At 35.8% G+C, this 25,424-nt stretch overlaps 1 protein-coding gene across 2 annotated transcripts in view; it reads right to left on the reverse strand.

Annotated features, from left to right (window-relative positions):
• The window catches only part of LOC125252472 (gamma-aminobutyric acid receptor subunit beta-2), a 105,602-nt gene that overhangs the window by 30,549 nt on the left and 49,629 nt on the right, over positions 1–25,424 (reverse strand). For both annotated transcript variants that reach the window (XM_048165806.1, XM_048165805.1), the window contains exon 6: positions 18,933–19,015. In XM_048165806.1, coding sequence (XP_048021763.1) covers positions 18,933–19,015 — 83 coding nt within the window. The remainder of the gene's footprint in view (positions 1–18,932; positions 19,016–25,424) is intronic.

Below are 25,424 nucleotides of genomic sequence, written 5' to 3' on the forward strand. Positions count from 1 at the left end.
AAATACATAGTGCACATAACGGTCACCCAAATGTAAAATTTGTATTTAGTCTTATCTGTTTTACAACTCAGTATTGTAAATAAATAAATAAAATTATATTTATAATTAACTTATAATTTATCTTGCTTTGTCTGCCATCTTTAATGGATTTTTCCACTGTGCTAATCACAATCGATAATGGAATACCTTCAACACATGGATGCATGTGACACTGCCTTGGAAATTAAAAAAATAAATAAAATAAAATAAAATAAAATAAAATAAAATAAAATAAAATAAAATAAAATAAAATAAAAAAGTATTTTAGAACAGTTTTGAAACCTTTGTGCCTATAGTATAATGCCTAAAAATGCCCATAAAGTTTTATGAAGATTTGTAATATCGACAGTCATGCTGTGAAATTTGCTTAAATTTCTTCTGTTTGCATAAAAAATGCCTCTCATGAAAGCATTATGGAAATTATTAAGGATTAAAAAATAAATAACCTTAAGTTAGGATACACTTCAATAGTGTCTGAATTACATGGCAATTCATAATAAGGGCTGGCCTTCCTTACCCTCACCCTCACCACTGAGTGGCAGGGTGAGACTGGAGGAGCAAAAGGCCCTCTAGTTGTACTTTCCAATTCTTATTTATAATCGTCTACTAGTGCATTCAACAAAAAAGAAAACCAATCTAGATGGGGAATGTCTCCAGTAATCCATGTGTGCCTCTACAGAAAGTTTGACACAGATGGATCAAAGCTATTTTAATCCTATTTCTAGTGTGCAATTCAAAGTGTCCCTAAATTCACACAAGGTATTATCATCTCCACATCTTTGCACAAAGCGGGAGAATCTAAGTCATAACAAGACACCTATACAAGCAAACCTCTTGATACAAGAGAGGAGAAATGCAGTTTAAAAATTGGTTCTGACGGCTACCTGGCTCTATATGCTGTGCTTCAGCAGTGCAGAAAATTTGAGTAATATGTAAAGGCCTGGTAAAATGAGATTAGGCCATCAAAAGTAAAAATAAAAGTCAAACACTATGTTTAGTCACCTCTATGAAAAGGACATGCTTTCCCCATCCCCTATTTGTAAAACATATTCTGTATTACAAAAATATTTAAGATCAACCTGGGCGCTGGAGCTACTTTCATTTCACATAACTCAAAAAATTCCAATGTCCAATTCATTTTATTTATTTAGCAAGCAGCCATGTATAAAGCGAGATAAAGTACTATAAGACTGAATAAGACTGAACACAAAAGAGTTCTCACAAAAACAGACAACATGCAATAAAACAATAAACTCACTAATCTGGAGAGAAGATATTAAAGAAAGTGAATCTAAAAGCTCAATTTAAGAACAAACTTTACATGGACAGCATGTCAAACCTGTTATCCTATACTTTTTTTGCCCTATTATTATATGATGAAGTAAACTTGTGAACTGAAGAGTAAGAGAATATACAAGAGTAACCAAATATGTAAATTAAAACAGAGCTAAATAATAATCTCAGGCTAAATTTTTAAATAATTTGAAATTGGAGTCGCATTAAGCATGGAAGTGCACAGACGTGCACATTAAAGACATGCATTATTCCTTCATTATTCCATACCATTGGATTCCATTGATGGGCCAATGGATGTTCCTTACAGTACAGTCAAACAATCAATATCACAAAATATAACTTCTATAAGGCTTTCAATCTTAAAAAAAAAATAATTCACCATAAAATATGACTTATTCCATATATAGAAGTATGCCAATGTAAACAAACTCAATATTAATTGTGTAAAAAAAAAAGAAAGTTAAAAAATATGTTCCGAATGGCATAAATGTTGGATGACTGTAAACTTCATTAGATACTACAAATGTGCTAGATCAGTATACAACCATGCATGCACTCTTAACACTATCTCTGGTATTCTGTGTAGTTGTCTGATATATTTATCTATTATTGCTTTAATTGTAACCTCAACATGACAACAAGAAAGTGAGATCAGTTTGCCGGGACATTCTCTGCCAACTATGTCTCCAATTAAGCTGATGTCTAGGCAGACAAGCACAAATGAACAGAGGCATCAGTTTTCAATAAGGAGCTTAACCTGTCTGTCTCTTGTGCCCCGGTGCTACTGGTCGTCATCAGTCTATGTAACGATCAGTGCCAGGCAGAATGACAGTTCACACACTTTACATTGATCCTTGAACAGATACTCTTAAACATCTATAAAGGCCACGACTATTAACAAGCACATGCATCTTATATTAAATTTCAAGTTAAATTTCAGTTTAGCCTCCGATGCATAAAAGAGGGTAAACTAAAATCTTAATCTTATAATCTTATAATATACATTTTATAATTTTCTTGAGTAATAGACAAGAATTAATATAATTTCCTTTCCAGATGTAGTGGATTCCCTTATTGAGTAGTAATTCCTGATTAATAAAGAAAATCAATGTTTTTGCCATTGGCCTGCTGCAGCCAACTGATGGCCTTTTAATTACTAGTGTGTTTGATTCATTGATTGTACTTTTTTTCCTCCCTGCTTGTCAGAATCTCCCAAGGAGAGCCTTTCAGGAGTGAGACTAGGTCCGAAAACCACAGCGGAGCTGACCCAAATAGAGCTTCAATTAGCAGGCATACTCCGTCCTGGCGTACCCTGGCTAGAACTCCCGGGAGCAGAGTGATTGGGGTAAAGATGTACAGACGCAGCCTCGTCTACGTCTCCACCATGGCATCCAACCCTAATGGAGCTGAAGGTATGAGGGCAAACCAGAGGGGACAGTGGTTTGACTTGGCTGAGGTGAACAAGCCCACTTCTGCTTGGCAGTATCTCTGTCATATCAACTCCACCACCTGAGGAACCACTCCACCACTTGAACTTCCCCAGGCTTCAGCCCCTGCCTCAGCAAGATGTCTGCTTCAAATCCGAATGTCTGGGGAAGTAAAGTGCCCTCAGGGAGAGCAGTTTGTCCTTGGCCCAGAGCAGGATTGGCTGTGCCAACCTGAATAGGGGACAAAGAAAGCAGCCTGCCATAGTGATTTATGCAAGAGACTACCAATGTGTTGTCCATACACACCAACATATGGTATCCTCTCAGGTCCGGGAGGAAGTGTTTCAGAGAAAGAACTACAGCCCTCATCTACAGGTAATTTATGTGCCACAAGAGAAGAGTGCCTTCTCAATTAACTTGACCTGGATGACCATCTAGGATGGCCCCTGAGCTCGTAAGAAAAGCATCAGTCGTAATAGTCTTGCGACGGCAAATCGCCCTGAAGCGAGGGACCCAAGGTCCAAAACCAGTGACTCCATATAGAAAAGGTACAAAGTCATTGCCACATAACCGTTTAGTGCAGGGGATTGCATAAATGATGGAAACTCCTGCTCTTGAGCTACCACTGAAAGGTTAAGTAGTTAATTAAGAGGTGCATGTGATGGTTTCCCTGTTGTTCTGCAATTTACGGGAATTTTAAATGGATTTAGCCTGCGCGGCAGCAGATTCGATCTAGCTTGCTATCTTACCTGCTCTGTCCAGTTTTAAGATCAGTCTCCAGTACAAGTCTCTCACATATTTATGGACTAAACACATTCTCTACTAACTGAGAATCATTTTGCCAGTACAGGCACCGAACTCACATGAAACAACAAGCTCTCGCAAAGCAACAACATACTGTATAACTGTCTCGGGAGGCGCCTGACAGCATTTATGGAAGGCGTGATGTTCAGCTACTATGCTTCTACCACAAAGTAGGCTTTCAATGCATCCTCTGCATCCTTAAACATCGTACCTGTGTTAGGCAATGAGTAGAAAATCCGTTGTCCCTGTGTGCCAAGGCAGTGAAACAGTACAGCTTTCTAACTTTCGTCTGGCCAGGCATCTCCTGTAGTGTCAATAACTCATAGATCATTTTCAAAAATCTGCAGGCTCACCAGGGCAAGGTAGGAAAAAAAAAAAAACTGGGCAAGGCACATTAGCAACAGCCATTGTCATGACCAATGTTAGCGAGGAAAAAAAAAATCCCAATCCTAAACCTAAGCCAATTTGTGGTATCTGTCAGGAGTTATTAAACAGCAATAAAGCACATGAGACAGGAGTAGCAAACTTCATCCATCTTGTTTACTCTTCACTTCACAAGTTACATTTCATTTCTGCAGTCATCCATCTACTGGAGGTAGGCAGAGACTTCTCACAGCTAAGCAAGACTGCCCTGGTGAATATGGTGATTGCCAATAATGGCATACGTTTGAGGGAAATTCAAACCCAGATAGTTGAAGACCAGGTAGTTTTCCATGGAAATGACAGCTGAATGATTCTGGTGGAATGCTGATGAAGCACCATATAAGGACAAAGCAGAAGTGCTGTGTGTCTAATGAAAGCAGTAGAGGAACAACGATTCCAATATGTGCAGGTAATTGCTATACTTTACAGAATGTTTAGAGTATGTAGAGTATGGTTCATTTCTCCAGCATATCAATACAGTACTGTATACTAATGTTATACAGTAACTGCACTACACAATCTTTCATTCCAGTACAGTACAGTACAGTTTTTTTTTTTTTTGTTTTTTTTTTACTTCTTTAGAGGATCTTTGGGCTGGATGACATGGCTGACCCACACGAGTACATCATCATAGACAAGGACATCTAACTTTTCCTGGCCGGAGAGCAGGCAATATCACTGCCATGTCAAAGTGGGTCCATACAACATGGCACTCCTTCAATTTCTAGATCAGCTACACATCTTCAACATGGCAACCAGAGCAAGCCCAATATGTTGTCATTTGGGAAAACGTGAAATTCAGTCAGGCTGCTTGCTCTAGTTGGCACCTAGTTCAATGACCACACCTTTTTTTTTTTTTCTTTTTTTTTTTTTTTTGCTAACATATTTCACCCATTTCTGAATCTGACTGAGGATTTTTTTCTCATGGCAGTGGAGTGTATGACTCCTGGAGGCAATAGTAGATGCCTGTGGTGATCTGTGGAGTCTATCCAGGGTTATCTTTGGCACATAAGGGAATTTTTCCCATGCTGCCTGACAAGAACAAACATAATGTGACATTGATGAGGTATTATGGCCTGACCCAGACCTGAGACAAGACGCTGATGCTGTTGCTGAGTAAAATGTACATTCGCTGAATTTGGAAATAAAGCTTTTGGAAATTGGGCATTTTACTGTGCATGGACTATTCATTAAATGTTTTGTCAGTGTGACATTTCAAAGGTTAGATGTATTTAACCACAAGTTAGATGTATATAATGTTAGGTGTGAGTTTTTAAAACTGTGTGAAGATTAAAACAATTGAGAAAACTACTGTAGAGTATACAGTATATTCATTGTCCTAGGTTGTGATTCCTATTTTTTACACCTAACTTGAATCTTACCCTAACCCTAATAAAGAAATAAATACATACATACAAATATTTCAAGTCTTCCAAAGCCAAACATTTGCTTTTTGTGAGGAAAAGACCCACATTTGATCACCAGCCCCATCTGCAAATGCTAAAGGGAACTTTTGGCATCTATATAATGGCACACAAAGCTCTTGGACATGTGGCAGAATCAGACACATTTGGACAGAGAATGGGATGGTTGTGATGATATTTTTGGTCCATTTTCCTGGAAGAGGAAAATGTAAAAGGTCTTTCTGCTAGAAAATTGGTTCTCAATCAGGGGGCGTCAGTAAATTTCCAAATAGGCCTCAAGATGAATTTAAAATTATTTAAAATAGGGGCTGTCTTTATAATATAAAGCAACTAAACATCAAGATATTTATTATTTGTATTTACAAGGTTCCCTTTTATTGGTTTACCAGAAGCTGCACAAGTAGCTGAAGTTATGGGAACACCCCCCAATGTGATGATTGTCTGAAGCCCCTTAAAAACACACCAATTCATTGGCTGAAGGTGCTAGTACTTCCCCATGATCTGATGATGACCTCAAGGCTACGTAGAGTGAGCAGACTGCTCTCTCTCTCTCTCTCTCTCTTTCTTTCTCTCGTTGGAATACATATGCATTTTCTTCAGTCAATTTTGCAAGTAAGGAGTTGTGCCCAAGCTTAGACACTCATGATGCTATCTCTTTCGGCCTTGAGGATATTTTATGTTCTGCCTTTTTGGACGCTGTGGAGTTTGGCAGGGGACAGACCGATGCTCCCCCCCCAAGCAGTCAGGAGGCTTGGTCTTCATTGTTTTATAAGTTGGCCTGATACAGACCAGCATGATGCTGAGTCTAGACTAGACAAGCATGTTATAGCTGGCCGTACAGCAAGTCTACTCTTGAGATCTTAGAAGCAGCCTTTCTCAACGCATGTGACAAACCCTGCTACCTCTGACTTCACCATTTCTCGTTTAGTAGATCAGGGGTATTTAGAGATGACAGCGGTCGAGGGTTACACTGTAACTAGGGTTAACATGTTTTAAAGGCCATCAAATATGCCATGCCAAAATGTTTATTTTGTTTATCTGCATGTATTTACATTTTAAAAAGAGTGTTTGGTAAGTTGGCATTGGAAGACTAGAAAGTTTAAAGCTACAGCAGTTCTGAGTAGATGCTGAGTCCAGTCGGTCTCTGAGGATGAAGATGTAATAGATGTTAGAGGTGTTTAATAAGTGCACACTCTTGTCTGGATACAAGCGTTTGGACTATGCTCTGAGGACTCTTTACTGTTGGAGGATTACCTATTTTGGAGGGCCTTTCAACCAGCGGAGAATGTTCATCGGAACATTCAAATGTTGTAACCAACCCCAGAAAAAAAAAAAAAAAAAAAGTTGATGATTCAGCTGTGCACAGATCCAGACGTTAATACTGGCTGCCCTTGTCTAATGGCTTGAACATGGGCTGGCATATGCAAATATTGGGGGCGTACATATTAATGATCCCGACTGTTACGTAACAGTCGGTGTTATGTCGAGATTCGCCTGTTCTTCGGAGGTCTTTTAAACAAATGAGATTTATATAAGAAGGAGGAAACAATGGAGTTTGAGACTCACTGTATGTCATTTCCATGTACTGAACTCTTGTTATTCAACTATGCCAAGGTAAATTAAATTTTTCATTCGATGGCACCTTTAACTTAAAAAAAAAAAAAAAAAAAAAAAAAAGTAAGTTACCTGGTTGCCTTAAAATTTTGAGTTCATTGAAATTAAGATAATACAATGAAGGAGATTGGTTTAATAAATAGAAACTTAAAATATTATGTTATGTGCACCACATTAATTATTTAAGTTAATTTGAAAAGAGAAAAAAAAGTTGTGATAATATTTTTCATGAAAATATTTTTTTACAGTGATGTAAAAAATGTTTTACAGTGACGAAAATGTTTTTCCCTGAGTATGAAATGAGACACTGCATAACTCTGCCATTCTCTTTATTTACTCTTCTGCTTCCTTCATCGAAATCTCATGAGTGATGATGTGTGCATATCATTAAGTGACACCTTAAGTGCTAGCCTGGGGGGTGTTCCCATAGTGTCAGCTACTAGTGCAGCATCTTGTTCTCTATTTAGGGAACCAGGATTACATATGAAACTGAAATGTTCCCACAATCTTAGAAAACCTGGATATATGAGGTAGCTTAATTCTAAAAGTGTAAGACACACAACATTGAATTAATGCAAATCTAAATTGAATATTCACATTTAACTAGTTATGCCAAGCTCTAAAATATTTTATCATGTATAAAATGTAAAGGGGACTTTAAAATATGCTTCTTTTCTTTTTTTGCCGTGCCTGTTGTATGTAATATAGCATGCAAACAATCTACGAAGTTAGAAAGCACAAAGTCCACGCCAAAGAGAGTTAATCTCTCCAACAGAAAAAAAACTGCCTTAAATGCATCATTTTTCATATTGCCATTGTTTCTAGAAAGCAGCTACTTCACCATTTTACACATTTTAGACTTTTTTTCCCACTGCAAGGGCAAATATAATTACAAAGGAAGCAGCACAAACAGAACCTTTTATTCTCACCATTGTTCTAATGATAGCTTCCTGAACCTTGCAGATTGATGCCATGATGTAGAAAAATTACACATTTATAACATCACATCTGAAACGCAAGAGGTATATACATGTGTAATTTTTTCTGTTTTACAGAGTGTATGTGTGTGTGTATATATATATATATATATATATATATATATATATATATATATATATATATATATATATATATATATATATATATAGTAGACTAAGTAGTAGACTAATCACAACAGACAAGGGCCGGCTGAGCATTCAGAGTAGACTATATGCTTTCCGGAAGCCGGGTTTTAAAGAAACAAAACTAAAACAGAGCATTAAGACGGAGGGTGAAAACCACCAAAGTAGATTAATTAGTAAAAAGGATATTCAGAAGAAGAACATTCAGCTCCTAAATCTGGATCTTGCTTGCTTGAATTTATTCATTTTCAATTTTCAGTTAATTAATACAATTAATTATAATTATTTTATTTTATTTTATTTTATTTTATTTTATTTTATTTTATTTTATTTTATTTTAATTACTTTTTTTTTTTTTTTTTCCCAGAAACTAGGAGGTGCCCATTAGATCAAAATACATTATTAAAACAAAATTAGGGAATATCGTTGTGGTTGTGGATGTGAACCAATGTGCTAGAGGTTTAGGATTTATAGATGAAATTACAACTTGACTTTTGTGAATGACACTATTTACCTTTGTCTTTGTTATTCTAATCTTGACCATGGATTATGCATCAGTGGGTAGCTGGTGGGTAGGTGGATGGATTTGTGTGGCAGCTTCTTTATTATTGTACCTTTATTAGAGTTACATTCGGTTATATGTCATGGCAGATATTCGTTTTATAGCTCTCCTTGGGGCTAAGTCGCAGTTCATTTTTTCACGCATGACATTTTCTCAAGACATATACAGAGCAGCCAACAGCTGTATGGCAGTAAAATTCTATGATGGAGTAGGAATTGCACAGAAATTCCTAGAAACACGGAATGCATAATCTTGGCCATCTATTTACTGTGACCTACAAATTGTTTTGCAAACATCTGCACTGTTTCTACTAGCACCTCGACTTTCCAATTAGAGTCGAAGGAAAAATGTGTATGCTGCAACTTTTGGGCTTCCTGTTAACACTAATGATGATGCATTTCATGCCTTTTTGGGGTGATTTCCGTGTAAACTATAATTAGCAAAGATTTGTTACAGTTTTTCTCGATTGCTAACACACAATTCATAAAAAACTATAAACACAATCTCTGAACTACACACCAACTTATGCAAACCTCAAAATGTCACATTAAAATCATGTATTTTAGTCAAAAAAAACATATTTTCTTTTGTCAGAATCAAACTTTGACTTCAGATAGCACACAAAACCTAACAAATACACATACTACTTTCCTGCCCAGCAAACACTATCAAGATCAATTCACTGTAATAAAAAACTCTAATTGGATTTCTGGAATGTATTTGCAGCTCGATGTCTATTACAGTATACAACATAAATGAAAAGAGTGCAGATACTGTAAAATACAACAATGAGCTTTAGGGAAAATTCATTTTCATTACACTACTGTAAAGTGATCTTACAGTAGATCAAAGCCATTACTACAAAACAATAGTTCTGTAATTGGATTGTGGCTTCCTGAATTTAAATAAAATCATTAGGTGTAAAATCATTAACTGTCCATACAGTTTTACAACCATTAGATGGAACATCAGCTGTTGCACATAATCTTTCTCATACAGTTTAACCAGTGATGGTGGCTGAGGATCCTTCATATCATTGTCATCCCACCCCACAGGACAACATCTGAGCTCAAGGACAGGCTCATGGCAACGAGGGAAGGCACAACAAAACTCTACTGACAGTGCTTGGTGAGAAACACCTGATGTTGACTTCTTCACAGCTGTCAACAATTTAGCATTGGATTTTCTGGTTTTGAGTTTCTCCATGCATGCACTAGGTGACTGTCATACATCCAATGGCCACCAAGTTTCACATGGCCAGACTTTTTACAATCATCATAAAATCTGCTCCACATTGCAGCTCACTCTGCCTAAGAACTGCCTATTTAGAATAGAATATGAATCTGGCAATTAGAGTTTGTTGCATTTTTATATGCATTTAAGTGGCAGGTTGTTTGGAAAAAGAGCATAATACTGCAAAACAATGTCTAGACTATATGATGAGATATTCTGTGCCTGCAAAAGTAATAAAACACCAAACAAATCATGACATAAAGTTATGCTTGAGGATATCTAGTGTACCTGCTGCTAAGTGCTAACAACACTCTATCATTACATGTCAAATGTTACAATGAACCTTTTGTGAAGAAAATTGGTTATAAGGAAAATAAAGATTGCATTTGGACTCTTGTGTTTTATGTTATTTTTGATAAGTCTTGGCTTGAAAATGATCAAGTTAATTTTATCATGAAATTCAAACAATAAATGTTGCTTTGAGCATGAAGGACATTTACCTCGGGAAAGTCATTCAATATCAAGCTTGTGTCATGTTTTCATGGAGATGTGTATTTATGTTTCCGTTACAAATTCATGCCAATTTAAGATCATTCAATGTTTTAAAAAAAAACGTGACATGCATGAATGTGATGTCCGGAAGGTAATACCTATAGAATGTACTGAAATGTTTAAAGTTAGGGGCTCTTTAAGTAAAATTTAGTAATAAAGCATAATGTGTCACATGACCAGGTTGAGTTGAAAAAAAAAAAATAGAAAAGAGCATATTACTAATATTCATAAATATATTGTTAGACATATGTACTATATTCTAAATACATTATATATATATTATTTAATTTATGTTTGAATAAATCTTATAATCTGATTTGTCTCAAAATTGTTTGAAATCTTTAGAGGCCATTTTCACTAGTTTTAATGCAGCCACCATTTAAACATCTTGACAATACGGAAGAGGATTAGGGCCAAGCAATAATAAAAAAATAAAACCATCTCGAGATTGAAGTTGTTCAATTTTGAGAAAAAAGTCGAGCTAAAATGTTGAGAATAAACTCGTTAAATTTTGAGAAAAAGGTCAAGATAAAATGTTGAGAATAAAGTCCTTAAATTACGAGAAAAAAGACGTTAAATTATGAGAACAAATTCGATAAATTATGATAAAAAAGTCGTTAAATTTCGAGAAAAAAGTCAAAATAAAATGTTGAGAATAAAGTTATTAAATTACGAGACAAAAGTCGTTAAATTATGAGAACAAATTCGTTAAAATTAAGAGAAAAAAAGTCGTTAAATTTCAAGAAAAAAAGTCGAAATAAAATGTTGAGAATAAAGTCCTTAAATTACGAGAAAAAAGTCATTAAATTACGAGAACAAATTCGTTAAATTATGAGAAAAAAAGTCGTTAAATTATGAGAACAAATTCGTTAAATTATGAGGAAAAAAAGTTGTTACATTTCGAGAAAAAAGTCCAAATAAAATGTTGAGAATAAAGTCATTAAATTACGAGAAAAAAGTCGTTAAATTATGAGAACAAATTCGTTAAATTAAGAGAAAAAAAGTCGTTAAATTTGAAGAAAAAAAGTCGAAATAAAATGTTGAGAATAAAGTCCTTAAATTACGAGAAAAAAAGTTGTTAAATTACGAGAACAAATTCGTTAAATTATGAGAAAAAAAGTCGTTAAATTATGAGAACAAATTCGTTAAATTATGAGGAAAAAAAGTCGTTAAATTTCGAGAAAAAAGTCCAAATAAAATGTTGAGAATAAACTCGTTAAATTTCGAGAAAAAGGTCGAGATAAAATGTTGAGAATAAAGTCATTAATTACGAGACAAAAGTCGTTAAATTATGAGAACAAATTTGTTAAATTATGAGAAAAAAAGTCATTAAATTTCAAGAAAAAAGTCGAAATAAAATGTTGAGAATAAACTCATTAAATTACGAGGAAAAACTCGTTAAATTTTGAGAGAAAGGTTGAGATAAAATGTTGAGAATAAAGTCCTTAAATTATGAGAAAAAAGTCGTTAAATTACGAGAACAAATTCGTTAAATTATGAGAAAAAAGTCGTTAAATTATGAGAACAAATTCATTAAATTATGAGAAAAAAAGTCGTTAAATTTAGAGAAAAAAGTCCAAATAAAATGTTGAGAATAAAGTCATTAAATTACGAGACAAAAGTCGTTAAATTATGAGAACAAATTCGTTAAATTATGAGAAAAAAAGTCGTTAATGTTGAGAATAAAGTCATTAAATTACGAGAAAAAAGTCGTTAAATTATGAGAACAAATTTGTTAAATTATGAGAAAAAAAGTCGTTAAATTTCGAGAAAAAAGTCGAAATAAAATGTTGAGAATAAACTCATTAAATTACGAGAAAAACTCGTTAAATTTTGAGAAAAAGGTTGAGATAAAATGTTGAGAATAAAGTCCTTAAATTACGAGAAAAAAGTCGTTAAATTATGAGAACAAATTAGTTAAATTATGAGAAAAAAAGTCATTAAATTTCGAGAAAAAAGTCAAAATAAAATGTTGAGAATAAAGTCATTAAATTACGAGAAAAAAGTCATTAAATTATGAGAACAAATTCGTAATTTAACGACTTTTTTCTCGTAATTTAATGACTTTATTCTCAACATTTTATCTCGACATTTTTCTCGAAATTTAACAAGTTTTTTTTCTCGTAACTTAACGAGTTTATTCTCAACATTTTATCTCAACCTTTTTCTCGAAATTTAACGAGTTTTTTCTCGAAATTTAACAACTTTAATCTCGAGATGGTTTTATTTCTTTATTATTGCTTGGCCCTAATCCGTATGACAATGGTTGGGAGTAGAATCAAACATATTGTTAGAAAGCATAAGAAAACTCAAATTGTTTTTTTTTTTTTTTGTTGTTGTTGTTTTTTGGTTAAAAAAAAACATTCAAAATGATGGAGAAGGACACATATTTCATACCACTAACCTGAAAAACTAATAATCTTGTGTGTTGGTAAAATCTTGCATACTCTGAAAGTTGAGTAGCACCAACTAGTAAGATTGGAGTTGACAAATTCAGCTAGCTCTATCTATTTAGTGTGCAATATGCATCAGATGGTGCATAAATAGCCTGCTGGGAGCCCATCAGAGGATGACCTGGCCATCTGACCCCACTAACCATTTTTGCAAAATGACTTGCTGTGCATTCAGTATACATTCATCAATATGTGCTCGCTGGGAAACGACCCCATGACCTTGGCATTGCTACAGGTAACGCTGCAGTACAGCTGACACTCTCTGTTCTCAGAAACCTCTGTGGAGTTTACTTAAAAGAAAGTAAAACTTGGACAGAGCTTGTGAAAGAAAAAGGCAAAACCAATTAGACAAAAGTTCATAGGGTTCTCCCAGGATTTTAGGTTATAGACACATTATGCTGACAGGATGTCAATACATGTCAATACAGAATGACGTTTCACACTAGAAAGAAAGAAAGAAAGAAAGAAAGAAAGAAAGAAAGAAAGAAAGAAAGAAAGAAAGAAAGAAAGAAAGAAAGAAAGAAAGAAAGAAAGAAAGAAAGAAAGCATGGACTTGGACATCATATTGCAGTTTCGCAGGCTCTTATATTGGAAACTAATGTAAAACAAGGAAGGCTTCTTGCGTTTTCAATTTTTATTAGCACTAACCATTAGCTCTTCTCTACAATGTGTTGGAGTTCACAAGAGCACAATTAGCAAGTGTGTACACATGCCCTCTCCTGATCTCCTCTAGCTCTCAGCTTTCTCTCTTTCCGCTTTAATGACAGCAGCCAATGGGCCATGCGTAACAGCAGATGCCGGAGGATTACTGCTGGATCTCCACTGATTTCCCAGCGTACACCGCATATATAGAGTCACAATTAGATTTGATTAGGCCTTTTCTGCTCATGGCGCTGTGTAGCATGAATGCTGACTGGCTCTCTTTATCTCTTGGCTTTATGGAGATGAAGGTCATCCTAATTAAGGTAACGGTGGAGTACGGCTGGCTTTTTAGGGCTCAGATCGAAAATATGTTTCTACTAGAAACAAAGAACCCATAGAACTCAATATGAATTGCTCATGATTGCCAATCAAAATGATCAAGATTGTAATGACATCATTTTTGCACTGCAGTCGATTTGTTTGAAATATCCATGTTTGTAAGGACATGCAACCATGAATGCTTATCTTTAATCAACTGTTGGGTGCAGTTGTGGCCTAATGGTTGAGAGTCAGACTGGTAACCCGAAGGTGCGGGTTCAATTCTCAAGAAATGACTGAGGTTCTCCTAACCCCCAATCGCTCCTTGGGCACCACAGCCAAAATGGATGCCCACTGCTCGGGGTGTGTGTGTGTTCACTACTCACTACTCCTAATGTGTTCACTAACTGGATGGGTTAAATGCAGAGGACAAATTCTGAGTATGGGCATACTTGACCTTCAGATGTCACTTTCATTACTTTCATCTTTATGTTCTTACTTTGTCTATTTGAAGTTAATTGACAATCAAAGAATATTATTCCCTGATCAGAACTCATCCGAAGGTGTCTCATCACGGAAACATCGCTGTGGTGACCTTTCATTCTGCACTTAAATCTCTTGATATTAGTCATTGTCAGTAGTTTAGCATACATCAAACTTGGCGTGCCACAGTCAGCACTCATAAAATGAACTTTCACTGTTGTTAGTTTCACTTAAACCATCTTTGTTCACATTCTTAAAAACTTATGTAACTACATGAACTTAATTTAACTGAGTTGTTTCGACTAAAAATGAGTGTTGTCAGCTTTTCTTAATACGTGTTTGTTCAGTCAACTTAAGATTGCTGAGTGAAATGCACAAAATATTAATGTTAATAATGTTGACATAACTAACTGGGTAGAGGATCCGTAGTTCCCAGCATGCTTTTGCAAGGCACTGCATTATGAGAGTAAATTTAGGGATTAAAGTGTTATTTTATGTGTTTTACAGTAAAGGGAAAGATGTTGTTAGTGTATAATGTTCAGTTATGTTGGACATTTAGAGGAGTTTCTGTATTGATTTTGAATTTTGTGGTTACCATTATGCAGAAGAGTGGCACTTTTGTTTAGGCTGATGGATTTCCTGCTCTCAATTAAATTGAGTTCAATGAGCTATTTTTGAGTGCATTTTGTAGACCAAATAGTTAATTTAATAAGGTAAAGCCTAGTTCCAGACTAAAATGCATGTTTGAACTTTTTTTATCTGAAAGCATCTTGTACTGACATATCTTAAATCATGTCAGTACCATTGTTTTGTCTCAAGACAAAAGCTACTTAAATATCCCAATTGAACTATGGCCTAATCTTGGCTTAATCTAAGCCCTGTTTGTGAAACCAGGACTAAATGTCCTAACAATGACTCCAAAAATGGCAAAAGCACAAAAAATAAAGAGTCTCATTAGAGTATGTTGACTGATCAATAATGAATTCTCATTACTGTAATGCAAAAACATGTCGTTCTCATACTGTAATGTGGAAAACAACATAATTATATTATTTATATTGTAAATTACATCTGTATATTATAATTTATGCTCTTTTTTTCAATGTATGCTTCTTAGCACACTATGAAATCCATGCTGTCCAGACAATACTATATATACATAAAGCGCTTTGCAAAAGTATCTAAACCCTCTTATGTTGCAACATCATGCTAAATGCATTATTGTTATTTTTATTTTTTTTTCACATCAATATGCACTTCATATCTCCTAATGAAAAAGCAAAAAACATATTTGTGATAGTTGTTGCTCTGACATGTATTTTCACAGTTAAGCCATGAGGTCAAAGGAACCGCCTGCAGGGCTCAGAGACAGGATTGTGTCAAGGCACGGATCAGGGGAAGACTACAAACACAGTGGCCAGACAGAGAAGCATGTTTTTCAGAAGCAGGGCTTGGGGGACTGTTCACGGTAGAAGGAAAGCTAAACACAACAAAATACAGAGATGTCCAGAGCGCTCAGGACCTCAGATTGGGCTGAAGGTTTACCTTCCAAAAGGACAATAACCCTAAGCACACAGTCAATGCAACATAAGAGTGGATTAGGAATGACTCTGTGAATATTCTTGAGTGACCCAGCCACAAATGTAATCAAATATCTCTTGAGAGACCCAAAAATTGCTGTCCACCGACAGCCCCCATCCAACCTGACAGAGCTTAAGAGGATCTGCAGGGAATAATGGCAGAAACCTCCCAAATCCAGGTGTGCAAAGCATGTCACATTACACCAAAAAAAGACTTTAATCTAAAAGGCTGTAATCGCTGTTAAAAAGTGCTTCAACTAAGTACTGAGTTAAGGGTCTGAATACTTATGCAATCTGATATATGAAACTGCTTAGGGAGTGCAGGTGGAACCTGTCCTATTTAAACCTCATATCTAGTGTCTGCTGCTCCCTTTGCTATTGAGGTGTGTGCCGCCATCATGCCACGATCTAAAGGCAAGGGATTTAAATAGATCTCTAAATTATATGCAATATATCATTCCATTGTAAGGAAAATCATCTACAAGTGGTGCCGATTTCAAACGATTTGTCAATTCAGCCCAAGAGCCCCTGATGCAAAAATAAGTCTCCAAGAACCACAAAATTTAATCACAGGATCTGCTTATAAGTTTTGCAACTGTTGGTGTCAAAGTGCATGCATCTACAATCAGAAAGAGACTGCACAAATTTGACCTGCATGGGAGGCATGCTAGGAAAAAAAGGCCTTTGCTGTCTAAAAAAAAACATTAAAGCAAGACTACAGTTTGCCAATGAGCATATAAACAAAGACCTACTGGAGTAATGTGCTCTGGACAGACAAGCTGTTTGGCCACAGTAACAGCAGACATGTTTGGCACAGACCAAGGACAGCTTTTCAGGACAACAACCTCATACCAACTGAGAAGCACGGTGATGGAAATGTTATGATTTGGGGTTGCTTTGCTGCCTCAAGGACTGGACAGCTTGCATTCATTGATTCAACAATGAATTCAGCATCATAGCAATGAGTGCTTGAAGATAGCATGAGGCCACCTGTCCAACAGTTGAAATCGAATTGAAAGTGGACCTATTACCCAGGATAACGATCCTAAACACGCAAGCATATCCACCAAAGAATGGCTCAAAAAGAAGAAATGGAGAGTTGGATGTGGCCTAGTCAAAGCCCAGAACTGAATGCCATTGAAATGTTGTGGGGGGATTTGAAATGGGCAGTACATACAAGAAAACCCTCAAACACCTTGCAACTGAAAGAATATTGCATGGAAGTGTGGTCAAAAAGGCCGATGTCAGAGACTGGTGGCCAATTATGCAAAACATCTACAAGAAGTCATTTCTGCTAAAGGGGCAATACTAGCTACAGAACCCAAGGATGTACTTACTCTTCCCACAGAAGAAATTCACATCTACTGATATTTTTGTTGAATAAATAAGTGGTTGTGTTCAAGTTCAAATATCAACTTTAGTAACAGGCACTGATTCAGAGGATCAAATGTTTGCTTGTCCAAATATGTCAAAATAGCAGACAATTATATATATATGCATAATATAATTTGAATGTTAATCATTTGAACAAAATAAGAAGCATTGCATGTTATTTTGTATTTAGTACTGTCCTGAATAAAGTATTTCACATAACAGATGTTTACATAAAGTCCAAAAGATAAAACAAATAGCTGAATTTATAAAAATGACCCAGTTCAAAAGTTTGAATACCCTTGATTCTCAATACTGTGTGTGGTTACCTGATGATCCACGACTGTTTTTGTGTTTTGTGATGGTTGTTCATGAGTCTCTTGTTTGTCCTGAGCAGTTAAACTGAGCTCTGTTCTTCAGAAAAATCCTCCAGCTCCTGCATAATCTTTGATTTCCCACCATCTTTTGCATATTTGAACCCTTTCCAGCAGTCACCATATGATTTTGAGATCCGTCTTTTCACACTGAGGACAACTGAGGCACTCAAACACAACTATTAGAAAAGGTTCAAACATTCACTGATGCTCCAGAAGGAAACACGATGCATTAAGAGTCGGGGATGTAAACGTTTTGAATTGGATGAACAGGGTAAATTATACTTTTATTCTCTTCTAGTAAACATGCAAGAATCTTCTGTTGCTTCCAAAGGGCAGAACTAAATGAAAAAATATGATCTTTAAATAAAATAAGAAAAACTTGCACATCATCTTCTTGTTCAAAAGTTTTCACCCCCCAACTCTTAATGCATCGTGTTTTCTTCTGGACCATCAATGAATGTTTGAACCTTTTGTAATAGTTGTGTTTAAGTCCGTCAATTGTCCTCAGTGTGAAAAGATGGATCTCAAAATCATATTGTGTCAATCTATAAAACACACACTGTAAAATGGATGAGGTTCATTCAAATAAAGGATCATTGCACAGCAAGTCAGGAAATATTAAATGCCAGGGTGAAGTAATACATTTTAAGAGTAGACTTAAAAATAGACAGAGTTGAGGCAGTCGTGGATGATCCAGGTAACACCACACACAGTATTGAGAATCAAGGGTATTTAAACTTTTGAACTGGGTCATTTTTATAAATTCAGCTATTTTTTTTATCTTGTGGACTTTATGTAAACATCTGTTATGTGAAATACTTTATTCAGGACAGTACTAAATAAAAAATAGCATGCAATTTTCATTTTATTTTGTTCAAATGATTAACATTTGTGTATTTTCTGCAAGGGGTATGTAAACTTTTGAGCTCAACTAAGGTACAAAAGTGAAAAGGTACATCTTTGTACCTTACTTACCCCTAAATGGTGCATATTAGTACCTTAAAGGTACATATTAGTACCTTTTTACCTTTGTACCTTAGGGTACAGCCCCAGTGACAGCACCATACCTTTTTTTCTGACAGTGTATATATATACACACACACACACACACACACACACACACACGTATATTACATATATGCATTTTTTTTATTTAATTTTTTTTTTTGGATTACATATAATATGTGGAGAGATATTCTCACTGGTCACTCACAGCTCTCGATTTCCAGTGTGCAGTTCTGCTCATCTAGTGGGTATCTGCGCAAGTCCATCATGCAGGCGGCTGTGGTAGTAATCCTGTGCACACAGAGAGTGAAAGTATTAGTCACAAGCAACTATTTCTCTAGAATCCTGTTCTTCATAGAGTCATGTTCATGCTGGAGCCAATTACTTCCAGCATATTCTTTCACATTCCTTTTGTTTTGTTTTTTTTTTGCATTTTTACCCATTTCATACTTTATTCCTGTAATGTATTTTCAAGGTAAATTAAAAAAAAGGGAATTATTTAATGATGGTTTTTCCTGAACCCTCCAAACCCCCTGTCATAAAGGACAAATTATATTTCAAAGGGAGCATCGGCCTGCTCCAGCTGAAGGACACTTAAAGTATTCTGAAGGGAATTTCTGTTTAAAACTTGCATGCCTGAAGCATTCTGCATAATGCTACCGTAATTATAACTGCAGAATTCATGTTTTTGGCTGTTAAGATTGTTGTGGCCAAATTTATGTAAATTCCATTATGTCATTAAAATTTATGTCATTCAAATTTATAGGTGCACGAGAACAACAAAGGGTTTTAAAATCCCAAAGTAGGATAAATTAACTCAAGGTTCAGAGTAAATCATGAGCATGCGACCCCAATAACACGATCATGCAGCAAATTAACCATCACAAACTCTTGGCTAACTGCCTTGCAGATCCAATCCGATTACTGCTGGATAAAATTAACCCAATGTCACATATTGCTGAGTATATATATATATATATATATATATATATATATATATATATACAGTGGCATAAAAAAGTAAAGCATGTTATGTTAAATGCATGCTATTTTTTATTTAGTACTGTCCTGAGTAAGATATTTTACATAAAACATGTTTGTGTTTAGTTCACAAGACAAAACAATAGCTGAATTTATTAAAATAACCCCATTCATAAGTATGTGAACCATTGATTCTCAATACTGTGTGTGGTTACCTGATGATCCACGACTGTTTTTGTGTTTTGTGATGGTTGTTCATGAGTCTCTTGTTTGTCCTGAGCAGTTAAACTGAGCTCTGTTCTTCAGAAAAATTGTGACATCTTGAACATCCTGTTCAAAAGTTTTCACACCCCGACTCTTAATGCATCGTGTTTCCTTCTGGAGCATCAGTGAATGTTTGAACCTTTTTTAATAGTTGAGTTTGAGTCCCTCAGTTGTCCTCAGTGTGAAAAGACGGATCTCAAAATCATTCAGTCACTGCTGGAAAGGGTTCAAATATGCAGAAGATGCTTGAAAACTGATGAATCTGCAGGAGCTGGAGGATTTTTCTGAAGAACAGAGCTCAGTTGAACTGCTCAGGACAAACAAGAGACTCATGAACAACCATCACAAAACACAAAAACAGTCGTGGATCATCAGGTGACCACACACAGTATTGAGAATCAATGGTTCACATACTTTTGAATGGGGTTATTTTAATAAATTCAGCTATTGTTTTGTCTTGTGAACTAAATGCAAACATCTTTTATGTAAAATATCTTACTCAGGACAGTACTAAATAAAAAAAATAACATGCATTTTGTATGATCTCACTTATTTCATTAAAATTTTTCACATTTTCACAGATTCTGCAAGTGGTTCACATACTTTCCCATGCCACTGTATATATGGCATTTTAGAGTACTAAATTGTGCTTTATTTATAGCTGTGTAGATCCTTTTGATTTTTATGACTGTGAAGTCAAGTCTAAAAAGTTTTTACTTTTAGTGAATTAAATAAAAGTGTTTTCCTCTTCAACAGAGAAAGCATCTGAAACGAGCTCGGGTTTGAACTAAGTAAAGGCGTTTCCAGTGCTACAAATATTTACTGCTATGGTAGGTGCAAGAGAAATCCTCTTGTAGGAATTGATAGATGAGAGAGAATCTGTGTCCTAGTTTCCAGTCATACCAGAATCACCTTGCCTCCATGTCGTAGCTAAGTGGGAATACCAAAGAAAAGAGGGCAAGCAAGAGGGGTATTAATATCTGCTTTGATGTATACGCTACAGTATATTACACTGGTAATAGTCCAGGAGCATCTGAGAAAGACTTGCTTTCAGCTTCTAGTAGGGGGCTAGTCTATTTCTCCCTTTAATATCAAGGTTTCCTTAAAAATGCTGATAAATCTGAAACTTAAAAGAGTAAAAGAGCCAATCCAACCAGTGTCAGATCATGTTCCAGCCTGACTACTGAATACTGAACTCATGCTCAGTTCAAAACTCCATCTATAGACCAAAATAATTATCCCAACATTATTTATTTAATTGACAGTAGAAACAAAGAGATACATTTCTTGTGAGTTATAAAGGTTCCTGCAGTCTACTTAATACTATTGAAAAACTATTTGGTTTTTTTTTTCAAAATAAAGTATGTTCTGGTTTTGGGAGGTGAGATAATTAACATTACATCCATTTTGGAAAGGAAACGTCAATGAGAGGCATCTGGCCATGTCTAGGGCTGTACTCGTTCACCTTTCAAAGTTATAACCTGCCAAAATCACTCAAGCAGAATAAGGGCTCGGGGTGAGTTAGCTGACTGGCAAGCCTCGGTGAGAACTAAGAGGAGAAAGAATGATATGAATTCCTCAGGGAGAGCTTGTTCAGATTGCTAAATTTGCTACCAGGGCTGGCAGCTGTTGTTAAGGTAGAAAATGGTGTTAGTGAGCGTGGTTCAAGGTAAAAACTACCAAACATATAAGCAGTATAAGTGCTTTCCACCAGAATAAAGTGCATCAAAACAAAGTTACAGTAGCTGATTTACAAATTTCTCCAAAATTGAGAAATTATAGGCACCAAGTTTGTTACTGATCGGGACCTAGATTCAGCAGAGACCAAAGCTTGCAGCTGGCTGCGTTCCTTGGTCATGTGATCAGGATCTTTAGGCTCTCTTCCTTTTACAAAGCATTTGAGGATGGTACATTACTGCACTGTACCACTCCAGGACACATAAGTTTAAAGCGGTGAGGTGGAGTCTTAAAAAGCATTTATTGACTTTAATTTTATATTACATTTCAACATAAAACTTGGTCCAGTTAGTATATTCTATGCTGTTAGAGCTTAAACTGGGTCATATTATTGCCATTTTCTGACAAAATTGAGCATGTTGATTTATTTTCTTGAAATAGACTCATGGAATTTAAGTGAACTGCATTCCTTGCGTGTGATACCACTTATATACGGATGTGAAAGTGCCAAAGAGTACAACACTGAATAGATGTATAAGCACAAAGGATCAGAGATAAAGAAAAGAAAGTTGCCACGCTTAAAGCGTCTGTATACAAGGGCATTCCTCTATAGTGTCAACACCAAGACATAGCGTCTTTTCTCCTACTCGAGGAACCGGATGGCATTTGCAACCGAAGATGTTTTAATGAAAAAAATAAAATAAGGGCAAACAAACCCACATATTTATGATTTGTATGCTTTTCACACCATGCTTAATATTTTTAGCTATAAAATTGGATTTATCTGATCATTATAACGTGTTTTGACTGATCTAATTTGTACGTTTTATTAAAAGCTGCATTAAACCAATTTCAGACATTTAATTCGGTATTAGAATAATCTCTGTATTTGTCATCACACAAACATCTGCAATGTTTTAATTAGTTTCATAAAAATAAAACCTAAAAATAATATGCAGGGAATATTCTGAGAAGATTCTCTTTAGGTTATAGAAATAAAACCGCATTTGAACAGGACCTTTACATACCAGTTGTTCTTTGGTACAATATGTATGACAACATTTTCAGTGATAAACCTACTGTTACAATAACTATTTTGTTAATAACTCTCTGTCAATCCCAATGTCTGTGGCATGGACAGGGATACAAAAATAAATAAATAAATAAATGCAGAAGTACAATCTGTACTTTTTATGCTGTCAAAAGTCCACCAGATGACACAAAACTGACAAATAAATGGAATGTCTTGGTCCAAGTAACACGGAGAAAGAGTAAAAATTGTTCATTTACATATACTACGGAAAAGTGGGTTGAAAATCTGTGCGGTTACACTTCAAAAATAACTCAATAATAGGCTGTTTGAGCTTTGAGGTGGAGTGAAATGTGCAATAATGAAGTGTTTCAGAAAGTGTTAAGACAAATTGTATGAAGCAGGAAAAAATGCAAAAATAAAAAGCCGGAAAGTGGACACTTTCCATGCTATTGTATTCATGAAGTCTTTTATGAGACTTTAATTGTCACTGCATCCTTCAGATAAAAACATTGATTTTTTTATTATTATTATTTTTTTTATGAAAACCCCGTTAGACAACAAAGCCATCTGTTTTACTGCAGGGCCACAACAATGCAAGTCAAACAATCTTTAATTAACAGTGCAGATTATATATAATGGCAAACTGACTGTCAAGTAAACAAGGCAAACTAAATTATTACTTTCATGCGCAAAAACTTCTGACTGGTGTACCCGAGCTTAGTTCAGAAGAACAAAGAACTAAAAAAATATATATTTAATTGTAAATTTTATCACAAATGATGAATTTGACCTGAAGTAACAGAAAAAAACAACAACAAACTCTGATGTACTTGAGCAGAAAGTCATACAATATCATACTCAGTCTGCTATTAATGCAGATTTATAAGGCACTTGGTAACTCATCATATAATTTTAATGATGCATTTCTTTACTTCAGCAAGACAGTTCAACTGATGTAAGGCTAATTATACTATAATTAGTTATACATAAAGGGCATATCTCAATCTAATTAGTAGATGCGCTCATGCATATTCATATAATCAAGCATGAGTGCATATAATAGCTTAAGATCTTACATGTAAAGAGCCAAAATGTTTCAGTGAAGTCAAATGCTCTCACTTGCATTTTGTTAGGGGTCAGTTGCTTTATAAAAGGTCAGTGCTCATGACAATGTCAGTCAACTTATACCAATACCAGTGAAACTGCATGGTCCTTGATACCAATTTTTAGATGCTGAACATACAATATGTATGGATGTATTGACAGCATCTAAAATGTAAACATTATAATGTATTTACAGCTATAGAAACAACATATTTATGAATCTTTCATTACATCTGTTGGTGCACGTTACACATTTAAGCTAAGCATTTAGAAACTTACAGTGTACACTACAGTCTCCATAGTCTCACACAGCCAGACATTCAGACTGGAAGGTCTGGACTCCATAGAGTGATGAAGGTACGACGTAAATTTGCAGACTAACCGGCAGTTAGCATCTGGTTCCCTCAACAAAAACCTAATATGATTTTTTAATTGGCTTTTGGATTTTAGGAGCCTCTGTAAAGATGATAAAGCCACGTGTACACTGCATGCGTCTGCGGTGCGTTACGGCTGCGACGCAGCTACTGGAGCTGATACGCGGCCACTCTAGTCAATGCTCGTGTTTACACCAGCCCCGCCGTGGTGTGTTTGAGAAGTGACTCGCCGCGCCGCTTCACTAAAGATAGGTGCCTCACCTATTTTTTATGGACGCCGCATCCAAGACGCGGAGCTCAAATACAAAACAAAGTCAAAATAATCACGCTGTGTAGGCTCCCACTCATATTTCACATCACTAGGAGGCCAGAAACTGACAACAAGAGATTCGAAGTTGAAAAATTTGAAATTTCTTTGTTCTTGTCATCCATAACTGGACTTTTAAGTGTATTAACTTCATCTGCAGGCTACAGCAAAATAAAGTATGGCATAGCAATAAACACCATTAAACCGGACAAAATATAACAATTTAGCCATTAAAAACACGAAAAAAAACAACAAAAGCAACGTTGGACAGGCAAATCTGGTGTTCTCGCGAAAGCAGCCGCTTTGCTTCTGAAATGCTCAACCTGGTCTCATGACGAAAACATACCCGTGGGCACGTTTTCCCAAGTCGCGAAATACGCACCAGTGAGTACATATTGCTGCAGTTTCGCTGCGAAATGTCCACTGAGCAGCGCTAAAAGCGTGTTCCTTTTTTTTTTTTCAACAAACTATAATAGGGTGAATGCGGTACGTTTTTATGACGTTGTTTTTTATGACGAATCGCACCGGTTCTCGATTTGACATTTGCGCTCCGTTACGTTTTAAAATAACGTCCCACCAATGCTACGCCTAAACCTACCCGATGCCGTTAACAAAAGCAAACGTGACGTAAGAAGTGTCCGCGATCGTGTACCGTTTTTCAGCTCGTTTAGATCTTTTTTTTTTCACCAGTCAGTCACCTTTCGCGGGATTCGTACCCAGGCAGGGGGAGTCGACTCCTCGACGTAAGTCCAACTCCGTATCGGCTGAGCTACCGAGCAAGCTTGGTTGTGGCCAAAAAAAGCGAGCCGGAAAGTCCAAAGTACGTTCATTTACAAATCGGGCGCTCCGGTAAGAAGCGTTTTGAAGTCGCGACATGGTATTGCGCGAGGAGACGTCAAAACGAGGCTTTACGAATCCATAATCTGACTCTGGTCGTCGTCAAAACCATGTGTGAAAACG

The sequence above is a fragment of the Megalobrama amblycephala genome, linkage group LG18 (genome assembly GCF_018812025.1).
Source record: "Megalobrama amblycephala isolate DHTTF-2021 linkage group LG18, ASM1881202v1, whole genome shotgun sequence".
Lineage (NCBI taxonomy): Eukaryota > Metazoa > Chordata > Actinopteri > Cypriniformes > Xenocyprididae > Megalobrama > Megalobrama amblycephala.